At 42.2% G+C, this 11,046-nt stretch overlaps 1 protein-coding gene across 1 annotated transcript in view; it reads right to left on the bottom strand.

Annotated features, from left to right (window-relative positions):
• Positions 1–209: 209 nt before the first annotated feature.
• c20orf194 (chromosome 20 open reading frame 194) overlaps positions 210–11,046 on the bottom strand; it is a 59,802-nt gene continuing 48,965 nt past the window's right edge. The window contains exons 27-37 of the mRNA XM_002936365.5: positions 9,904–10,068; positions 6,597–6,722; positions 4,785–4,822; positions 3,742–3,877; positions 3,506–3,592; positions 3,221–3,327; positions 2,499–2,573; positions 2,155–2,354; positions 1,740–1,805; positions 1,552–1,645; positions 210–923 (exon numbers count right to left, since the gene is read on the bottom strand). Coding sequence (XP_002936411.2) covers positions 811–923; positions 1,552–1,645; positions 1,740–1,805; positions 2,155–2,354; positions 2,499–2,573; positions 3,221–3,327; positions 3,506–3,592; positions 3,742–3,877; positions 4,785–4,822; positions 6,597–6,722; positions 9,904–10,068 — 1,207 coding nt within the window. The 3' untranslated portion in view covers positions 210–810. The remainder of the gene's footprint in view (positions 924–1,551; positions 1,646–1,739; positions 1,806–2,154; positions 2,355–2,498; positions 2,574–3,220; positions 3,328–3,505; positions 3,593–3,741; positions 3,878–4,784; positions 4,823–6,596; positions 6,723–9,903; positions 10,069–11,046) is intronic.

The raw sequence follows: 11,046 nt of genomic DNA, 5'->3' as shown, positions 1-11,046 counted from the left end.
ATGTTCACCTTTGAGTTAACTTTCAGTACGATGTAGAGAGTAATATTCTGAGACAATTTGCAATAGCTTTTCAGTTATTTAATTTTCAGTTCAGCAGCTCTCCAGTTTGGAGTTTCAGCAGCTATCTGGTTGCTAGGGTCCAAATTACCTTAGCAACCAGGGAGTTTGAAGAAGACAAATCAAATAATTCAAAAACTATAACAAAAAAATGAAGACTAACTGAAAAGTTGTTTATAATTAGCCATTCTATAACATACTAAAACTTAAATGTGAACTACCCCTTTAAAGCTACAGTTCACAATATTCTACTTACACTGATGATAAAATGACAGTGTTTAACAAGAACTGCCCCAATAATATTCACTCAAAACTGTTAAGCTAATAAAACTTGACAGCCTTGAATCCAACATCCATTCCCTGTAACAAACCCACTGCAAACCTTCAATGAGCAGAATGTCTCCAGTGAATGCCAAGCTGAGGAATGGATGGCAAATACAATGCCAAAATGGCCGCCTCGTGATGGGGCTCCTGTAACTAGTACAAGCCACACAAATATAAACTGGTTCCGAAGTTGGGGCCAATCACACAGCTTGCCGCTACGACGGCCAAATTACAGGTGAAGCAGACACGGTGGCTAGCAGGCATTACTGTAGGCTACCAGTCGCACACACTGCTGAGTTAGCGATTGCATAAGGTAAATAAAGTAGATGATGAAGACAACAGAAGGAAGCACCGACTCGCGGCACATAGTGATTTTGCTCAGGAGTCGATGTAGCAATGGAGGGAAGATCAAAGGCTCCGCAGCTCGTTTCACAACTTCTGCCCGAAAATGTCGAAGTATTCCTGTGCTTCCAGCTCTTTGTTGTACTTTTCTATCTCTTGGTTTGCCTCGTGTAGATAGTCGTATATGAACTGATCCATTACTGATCGGCACGGGTTAAGGAGATTTATGGGTACATTGGACACATCCAAGTGATGCTTGCTTTACTGTCTCGCAAATTTAAGAGGTGGTTTAACTACAAATTAACTTTAAGTATCTTATAGAACAGTGATGTCCAACTTGTATCCGCTGCCCCTCTTGTGTGGCCCCCTATGTATCCAGCTGATCCCTTTGTGTAAGCTTTAAATGGTATCAGTACTGTGATTAAGTGCTCCCCTGCCTGTGTGTGCCATACTCTGCCTGCCCTATGCTGCCTGTGTGTCCCATACTCTGCCTGCCCTATGCTGCCTGTGTGTGCCATACTCTGCCTGCCCTATGCTGCCTGTGTGTGCCATACTCTGCCTGCCCTTAGCTGCCTGTGTGTGCCATAATCTGCCTGCCCTATGCTGCCTATGTGTGCCATACTCTGCCTGCCCTATGCTGCCTGTGTGTGCCATACTCTGCCTGCCCTATGCTGCCTGTGTGAGCCATACTCTGCCTGCCCTATGCTGCCTGTGTGTGCCATACTCTTCCTGCCCTATGCTGCCTGTCTGCCACAGTACCCGGATACCTTTGATCATTGTTATGTCACTAGAGTGACTGGGATATCTGTATATCACACCAAAGGATACATGGATGATAGTCCATTTTCTCCCCAAGGAAGTTTACAAACTGAGTTCCGTTGTAGAAATAGCCTTGAGGGAGGGGATCCAGATGATGCCGAGCCTGGGGTAACAATGTACAGGAATTGTCAGTATGGTTTGAAGAAGAAAGCTGATGGCTATAGAGCTGCTGTGGGACTGTATAAAGGGTAACTTACATGGATACCGCGCATTTCCTGAAGAGTCAGTGTTCCTCTTGTTCTCAAAAGCTTCTTCTGTGGTTTCTAAAGAATGATATTATTAGGGGTTATAGGAGAACCCAAACTATTTACCACACATTACTCTGAGTTCCTGCTGCCTCCCTATTACGGCATGTGGCATGGGTAATATCTCTGGGTAAGTACCTTGGAAATCATTTGAGTTTTCGCCTAATTTTCTCTACACATTCCTGGTGACCTACACTTTCCACTTCTGTACCAATGTGTAGCACCAATCATCTCTCTAACCTATTACTGTGAAACTGCCATTCTAATACTCCCCTACACTTATACAAGGAGCAGTTGATGCCCCAGGGTAATGAAATACCCACTCTAACCACAGGACATGATAATATTTTAATTTGGCACGGCTCACCTGCTTGGCGCACTGTCTCAGCCAATCCTTTATGTCTTCTTCTTTAAGGGAGCAACCAGTAAACACCAGCATGCACGGCTGATTGGTCTCTCGCTGATCGCGCTTCGGATCAGGAGGTGGGCTGGGACCGTCCTCCACCGGGGCGAGACGCAATGAGTTGACTAACGTGTCATGGCACACTTCCATCCTCTGCTCAGCATCTAGAACAGGAGATCGGCAACATTAGCTGTACAGAGTCTGTACCTTGCTGCCCACAGAGCATACAATCAGGGCTCCAGACTCAGCATTAAGTGTTTTTAGGCAAAATCTTTATTTTGGGAAATTCTCATTGCTTTTGTATGTACCTGAAAATAACACTCTTCCCACAATATGGTACAGGTTCCCACTGAATGGGAAGGTCTTTATGGAGCTCTTGATTGCTGTTAAACAGAAAAAGACACATACAGATTTTAGTATGTACAAGTCAGTATAGAACGCAGGCACTTTATACAATATATATATATATTACCTTCTAATGAAATCTGGTGTTAGCAAATTACTAACTATGCATATTCTATTGATTTTCTCTTTGAGACGTTTGAGAGTATAGCTTGCTGTGTGCATGGAACATTCCCCTGATTATCTGTATTTATACATAAAGGTTTTTTTGTATGGCTCATTATAACAATTATTTCTCTTTATATCAATACACGAGGGTGGAAATTGCCATGTATATTTAATTACGCAGTGCTATGAGTGTATAGCTTATTGTGTATGCATGGAACATTAATGGACTAAGTGCTTTAGGTATTGTGTGTAGACCTCAACAGGGTGACTATGAGGCCACTAGACAGGGCTGTTGTACTACACAATATTGCACATCCCAGTTATGCAGTGAGAAAGTAAAGGTCCTATACAGAGAATATAAGTGGAATACAAGTCTTGCTTGAAAAACAGCAATTATCTAGGTGTAAAATACCTTGGGATAAACCTAAATCCAAATATCATCCCCGCTTATTTGCAATTTCAGTTTCAGTGCTTTAAAATCATCAAGGAAACAAGGAACATCACTTGGCCGCTCCCTTACCTTTGCATCGTGTCATAAAGCGTGCTTTTTCTAAGGGACGGCTGAACCTCACACAGATCTGATCCATCTTTGGGAAAGCAGCGCCAGATGAAAACTGCCCTTCGAACCTATGAATAAAAGAGCAATACTCAGCGCTGCATAGCCTTATCTTGGGCTCATACAACTGCACTTCTGCACATTGATAGTTACAAGCAGTCTGTTCTTTTTAGGGTTCTTTGGGCAGCAAAGCAAAGCTGCCATATTGTAGTGAATCAGTAGGCAGGGGGTACATTATCCATTCCTTACCATCCAGGGTACATCAGGTAGCGAGCTCTCAGCATCTGTGGGTTGGAGAAGCTACTGTCCGACATGATCAGCTCAATATCCTCATTCCTATGAAAATACAAAGATAGAAAGGATGTGTGTGTATAAATGTCTATAGGCAGCAATGGGAGTGCCAATAAGGATGGTTTAGTCTGCGGCCCAAGCGGACAGAGTAGCTATGCACAGATATAGGCTATAAAGCAATGGCATGTTCTTACCTGGTAACCATTCCCTTCTCTGCTAGAATAAATGCAGCCCCAGGGTTGGCTGCTCTGATCAGTTTCTGGAGTAGCACAAAGTTAGGGTGCCTCTGCTCAGTAGTAAGGCTGGTAATGACCACGCTGCTCACAATACCTACGGAACACAATAAAGAAACGTGATGTTGAGATTCCCCACTCTTCTAGGGGACAAGCCTGTCGGCCAGATAGAGTCGGACTAAATGCTTATTAGCTCCCCTACTTATTCCTGGAAACCCAAGTAGGAGGAGATTTGGGGTGAAGACTTGTTTGCTGTTAAGGTGGCCATACAACACGAGGTCGCCAGGCAAGCGGATCTTCTCCCAATATCCCCACCTACGGGTGGGCGATATCGGGTGAATTTAGGCTAATTTGGTCATTTGGCCCTGGGCGCAGTCGGTTCAGGGACTGCCAATGCGGTCCCCGATCCAACTAAATTATTTAACCTGCCCGATTGATATCTGCACGATTTCAGGCCAGATGCCGGTTGGGCAGGCCCGTCATTTGTGCCCCTACACGGGCTGATAAGCTGCCGAATTGGTCTAAGGGACCAATACCAGCAGCTACAATCGGCCAATGTATGGACACGTTTACCTAAGGTGGGTGATATTGAAGTGATTTGATCACCAAACGATCGAATTATAACAGCAGGAATTGGATCTGGTTCCTGATTCGAGGGAAAATCAAACTGTCAATTGTCCAATTGATATCTGCCCAATTTTAGACCAGATATCGGTCAGATAGGCCCTTCAGGCGTCCCCAGGTAAGATGTCAAATCAGTTTGAAGGACCTTATTGGCAGCTGAAATCTGCCCGTGTATGGCCACCTTAAATGGATTGCCCAGTTGTGACAATCAGTGAACTACTAGTAATTATGTCCCCATAGGTTCTGCTTTGATTATAAACTATCCAGAGAAAGGAAATAAATGGCCTCATAATAGGTAGTGAAAAGAAAATGGAACAAAATGGAAGACCCAGTTTATGAAGACACAAACACTACACGGAAGTTAAAGGCTATAAGCATACCTTGTGAGCACTGCTCCAGAAACTTTGGAAATGTAAACCTAAAAATAGGGAAAAAAAATAATGTTTAAATGCAAGATTATACAGTCCTGTAACACTGACACTCGGGGGCATAACTTCAACATACCCCAAGCTAAAAATGGCTGCTCCATAAACACCTTCATGTTCTGGGCAGGTACTATTTCCTAACAGTGTGCCCCAGTGTGACTAGGCGGCAGCAAGGCTGCACTTACAAATAAAACCCCTGACTGAAGCACTAGAATGGAAGCGGCCTGACTTCAAAGCAGCTGAGATAAGGGCCAGTAGTGCCGCTGCACTGTGTCTTGCTCAGGCCTGAGGTGCTGCACTGTAGGTGATAACTACAACCTCTCTTAGGGAAAAACAGCCGCTACCCTGGCACTTTGCCCATTCATTGGTGCTCTGATAAACTTCACTCACACTTTACTGCTGCGCTGCAAGATGGTGTGATATCCCCCCCCCTCCCAGCAGCCGATCAGCAGAACAATGGGAAGGGAGCAAGATAGCAGCTCCCAGTAGGTATCAGAATAGCACTCAATAGTAAGAAATCCAAGTCCGGCTTGGGACTCCTCCAGTTACATGGGAGTAGGAGAAACAATAGGTTAGCTGAAAGCAGTTCTAATGTGTAGCGCTGGCTGAAAGCTCAGACTCAGGCACACTTTACTGCTGCGCTGCAAGTTGGAGTGATACCTCCCCCCTCACCCCCAGCAGCCAATGGGAAGGGAGCAAGATAGCAGCTCCCAGTAGGTATCAGAATAGCACTCAATAGTAAGAAATCCAAGTCCGGCTTGGGACTCCTCCAGTTACATGGGAGTAGGAGAAACAATAGGTTAGCTGAAAGCAGTTCTAATGTGTAGCGCTGGCTCCTTCTGAAAGCTCAGACTCAGGCATACTTTACTGCTGCGCTGCAAGTTGTAGTGATATCCCCCCTCCACCCCCCCCCCCTCACCCCCAGCAGGCGATCAGCAGAACAATGGGAAGGAAGCAAGATAGCAGCTCCCAGTAGGTATCAGAATAGCACCCAATAGTAAGAAATCCAAGTCCGGCTTGGGACTCCTCCAGTTACATGGGAGTAGGAGAAACAATAGGTTAGCTGAAAGCAGTTCTAATGTGTAGCGCTGGCTAAATACCAATACATTTGTTGGTACAAGAATAAAATGTTAAATGGCAGAGGGAATTATTTGCTGTGTATCAGTTTAGAAATAGAAAGTACCACATAAAAATCATGGCAGTATCCCTTTAATTAGACATGGATGGGACCAGAGCTCCACCTACTGGCCAGCAGTAGAAACCAACTAACCACAGTGACCGTTCTTATTCGATTTAATATATTCAGAGCCGTAAAATCTAGTGGTTACTCAGACCTGAACAAGCACCAAGCCAATTTTCTGCAATACAATATGTGTGACAATATAAGGCTGATTAATAAATAATTCTCATTATTCGTACATGGCAGCTCTAGCATCAGCTTATATGACAGCCAAACCTCATTTCTTGTTTGATAATATGAGACCCCTAACAGCTTCTCAAGGCACACTGAGCATGTCAGGAGTCAGATGGGAAGACCTTTGAAGACCTGGATCGTTACCGGTATAGGGATGCTAAATCTTTAGGCTGGTGCAATAAGTTCAGTATATAAAATATGGCATTTTCATTTTAAGGGTTCAGTTCTTCTTTAATGCTAGCATGGAACCAACTTATTGTGGGGAGGGCTGAACGTTAGGCTAGCGCTAGATATACCTGTTTATTCCATACAGAATTCTTATTCTATTAATATACCTGCTGATATATCATTACCTGTGTTCCATGAAGCAGCTCAGGGGATTCACACAGGCGGCGACTGCCCCAATGATATACGAGGACCTGACTTCGGGGTCAGAGTGAGTCTGCAGGGCCTGCACTACATCAAGCACATCTGAGTATCTGGGAGGACAGAACAGGGATGAGGTGACAATCACATACGTAAGGACAGCTGTCAGCGGATACACAAAGCTCAATGGTTCCAAGAACAGGCAGAACAAGCTATTATTATCTGCCTCCAAGGCAAAAGCAGATGCCAAGAGGGAACATAAAGAAAAGGTTTATATAAGAATTTTCAGGCATAGAGCACATACAGAAAGGAGCACTGAGCTGGGCAAATGGGCCAAACACTGTATATCCACAAATGGAGGCCTGTTATAGGGCTAAGCACCATACCAATGGGTAACAGTAAATACTTGAATACAGGTATGGGATCCCTTATCCGGAAACCTGTTATCCAGAAAGTTCCAAATTACGGAAAGGCCATCTCCCATAGATTCCATTATAAGCAAATAATTCTAATTTTTAAAAATGATTTCCTTTTTCTCTGTAATAATAAAACAGTACCTGTACTTGATCCCAACTAAGATATAATTACCCCTTATTGGGGGCAGAACAGCCCTATTGGGTTTATTTCATGGTTAAATGATTCCCTTTTCTCTGTAATAATAAAACAGTACCTGTACTTGATCCCAACTAAGATATAATTACCCCTTATTGGGGCAGAACAGCCCTATTGGGTTTATTTAATGGTTAAATGATTCCCTTTTCTCTGTAATAATAAAACAGTACCTGTACTTGATCCCAACTAAGATATAATTACCCCTTATTGGGGCAGAACAGCCCTATTGGGTTTATTTAATGGTTAAATGATTCCCTTTTCTCTGTAATAATAAAACAGTACCTGTACTTGATCCCAACTAAGATATAATTACCCCTTATTGGGGCAGAACAGCCCTATTGGGTTTATTTAATGGTTAAATGATTCCCTTTTCTCTGTAATAATAAAACAGTACCTGTACTTGATCCCAACTAAGATATAATTACCCCTTATTGGGGCAGAGCAGCCCTATTGGGTTTATTTCATGGTTAAATGATTCCCTTTTCTCTGTAATAATAAAACTGTACCTGTACTTGATCCCAACTAAGATATAATTACCCCTTATTGGGGCAGAACAGCCCTATTGGGTTTATTTAATGGTTAAATCAGTGTTTTTCAACCTTTTTTGGGCAAAGGCACACTTGTTTCATGAAAAAAATCACGAGGCACACCACCATTAGAAAATGTTAAAAAATTTAACTCTGTGCCCAGCAGCAGTGCCCCCCTAGTACATTGGTGCCCAGCAGCAGTGCCCCCCTAGTACATTGGTGCCAAGAGCAGTGCCCCCCTAGTACATTGGTGCCCAGCAGCAGTGCCCCCCTAGTACATTGGTGCCAAGAGCAGTGCCCCCCTAGTACATTGGTGCCCTGCCTACGGCACACCAGGCAACATCTCGCGGCACACTAGTGTGCCGCGGAACAGTGGTTGAAAAACGCTGGGTTAAATGATTCCCTTTTCTCTGTAATAATAAAACAGTACCTGTACTTGATCCCAACTAAGATATAATTACCCCTTATTGGGGCAGAACAGCCCTATTGGGTTTATTTAATGGTTAAATGATTCCCTTTTCTCTGTAATAATAAAACAGTACCTGTACTTGATCCCAACTAAGATATAATTACCCCTTATTGGGGCAGAACAGCCCTATTGGGTTTATTTAATGGTTAAATGATTCCCTTTTCTCTGTAATAATAAAACAGTACCTGTACTTGATCCCAACTAAGATATAATTACCCCTTATTGGGGCAGAACAGCCCTATTGGGTTTATTTAATGGTTAAATGATTCCCTTTTCTCTGTAATAATAAAACAGTACCTGTACTTGATCCCAACTAAGATATAATTACCCCTTATTGGGGCAGAACAGCCCTATTGGGTTTATTTAATGGTTAAATGATTCCCTTTTCTCTGTAATAATAAAACTGTACCTGTACTTGATCCCAACTAAGATATAATTACCCCTTATTGGGGCAGAACAGCCCTATTGGGTTTATTTAATGGTTAAATGATTCCCTTTTCTCTGTAATAATAAAACAGTACCTGTACTTGATCCCAACTAAGATATAATTACCCCTTATTGGGGCAGAACAGCCCTATTGGGTTTATTTAATGGTTAAATGATTCCCTTTTCTCTGTAATAATAAAACAGTACCTGTACTTGATCCCAACTAAGATATAATTACCCCTTATTGGGGCAGAACAGCCCTATTGGGTTTATTTAATGGTTAAATGATTCCCTTTTCTCTGTAATAATAAAACAGTACCTGTACTTGATCCCAACTAAGATATAATTACCCCTTATTGGGGCAGAACAGCCCTATTGGGTTTATTTAATGGTTAAATGATTCCCTTTTCTCTGTAATAATAAAACAGTACCTGTACTTGATCCCAACTAAGATATAATTACCCCTTATTGGGGCAGAACAGCCCTATTGGGTTTATTTCATGGTTAAATGATTCCCTTTTCTCTGTAATAATAAAACAGTACCTGTACTTGATCCCAACTAAGATATAATTACCCCTTATTGGGGGCAGAACAGGCCTATTGGGTTTATTTCATGGTTAAATGATTCCCTTTTCTCTGTAATAAAAAAACAGTGCCTGTACTTGATCCCAACTAAGATATAATTACCCCTTATTGGGGGCAGAACAAGCCTATTGGGTTTATTCAATATTTAGCAGACTTAAGTTATGGAGATCCAAATTACGGAAAGATCCCTTATCCGGAAAACCCCAGGTCCCGAGCATTCTGGATAACAGGTCCCATACCTGTAGCAATAGTCACCGCAACTATGATCACGCCAAATCATTGCGGCGACTAAGCCACCATAGGGTATATAAAAGTCGCCGCAACTAAAAATGTGACAATTTGCGGTACGTTAATTAGTCGCTGTGACTTTTTAAAAAGTAGTGGCAACTAATCACCTAATCGCACTTACAGAGCTGGAGCGCCTCCCATGCCATACATACATTTTTGGGCCTGTTTGGGCCTCCATGTATTTAATATGATAGGGTCTATTTTGAATGTCAGGCCAGACCTGAACAAGCTCCCCCCCTTTATCTATCTTGTCTCATGTAACGCATCACAAAATAACATCTAGGGATCATTTACTAGTGCTGGCCAAAAACAGTGGCATCTAATCAGCTTATAGGCATTTTCAACATTTTCGTAGCAAATAAAACAGAAAGGAAGAATGGTTCTTACCCATCTAACACGACAAGCATCCGGATATTCCGGCGGAAGAAAGCAGCCTTATGGACGCCGTGTTTCCGCTTCACTTCCAGGACGTTGGAGAGGTGCCGCTGAAAGTGCACGCTGGCAAAATCCTCCATGCTGTCGGAAGGCTGGCGGTAGACGTTCCATCTGAAGCTGCCGTGGCAAAGGAATAGTGTTTCAGGACTGATAAAAGTGACTAAAAACTTATAATACACAAGAGCCACGAATAGCCTATAAATTATATCCATATACTATACAGTTCCCTGGTCATTTCCCTGTAGACCAAACTGTAAATTATATCCTTATAATCGCAGCTTAGTGATGTAAAAAATGATGTAATTTCTGTCACATGACTCGCTAAAACTTGTATATGATAATAAACAAAGTGCCCCCTGTTGTAAAGTATAAGGATATTCAGCCTTGTGCTTTTATATGGTCATAGAACTCCTTGGTAAATATCCATATATGTTACAATAGGGGATACTTTATTCACTATATATTATAAGGAACTCCTTGGGGGCTTATAGTATCCCTATATGTTACAATAGGGGGTACTTTATTCACTATATATTATAAGGAACTCCTTGGGGGCTTATAGTATCCCTATATGTTACAATAGGGGGCACTTTATTCCCTATATATTATAAGGAACTCCTTGGGGGCTTATAGTATCCCTATATGTTACAATAGGGGGCACTTTATTCCCTATATATTATAAGGAACTCCTCGGGGGCTTATAATATCCCTATATGTTACAATAGGGGGTACTTTATTCACTATATATTATAAGGAACTCCTTGGGGGCTTATAATATCCCTATATGTTACAATAGGGGGTACTTTATTCACTGTATATTATAAGGAACTCCTTGGGGACTTATAGTATCCCTATATGTTACAATAGGGGGCACTTTATTCACTATATATTATAAGGAACTCCTCGGGGGCTTATAATATCCCTATATGTTACAATAGGGAGTACTTTATTCACTATATATTATAAGGAACTCCTCGGGGGCTTATAATATCCCTATGTTACAATAGGGGGTACTTTATTCACTATATATTATAAGGAACTCCTCGGGGGCTTATAATATCCATATATTTTACAATAGGGGGCACTTTATTCACT

This window comes from Xenopus tropicalis, chromosome 1 (assembly GCF_000004195.4).
Source record: "Xenopus tropicalis strain Nigerian chromosome 1, UCB_Xtro_10.0, whole genome shotgun sequence".
Classification (NCBI taxonomy): Eukaryota; Metazoa; Chordata; class Amphibia; order Anura; family Pipidae; genus Xenopus; species Xenopus tropicalis.
This window is presented reverse-complemented; position numbering and strand designations above follow the sequence as displayed.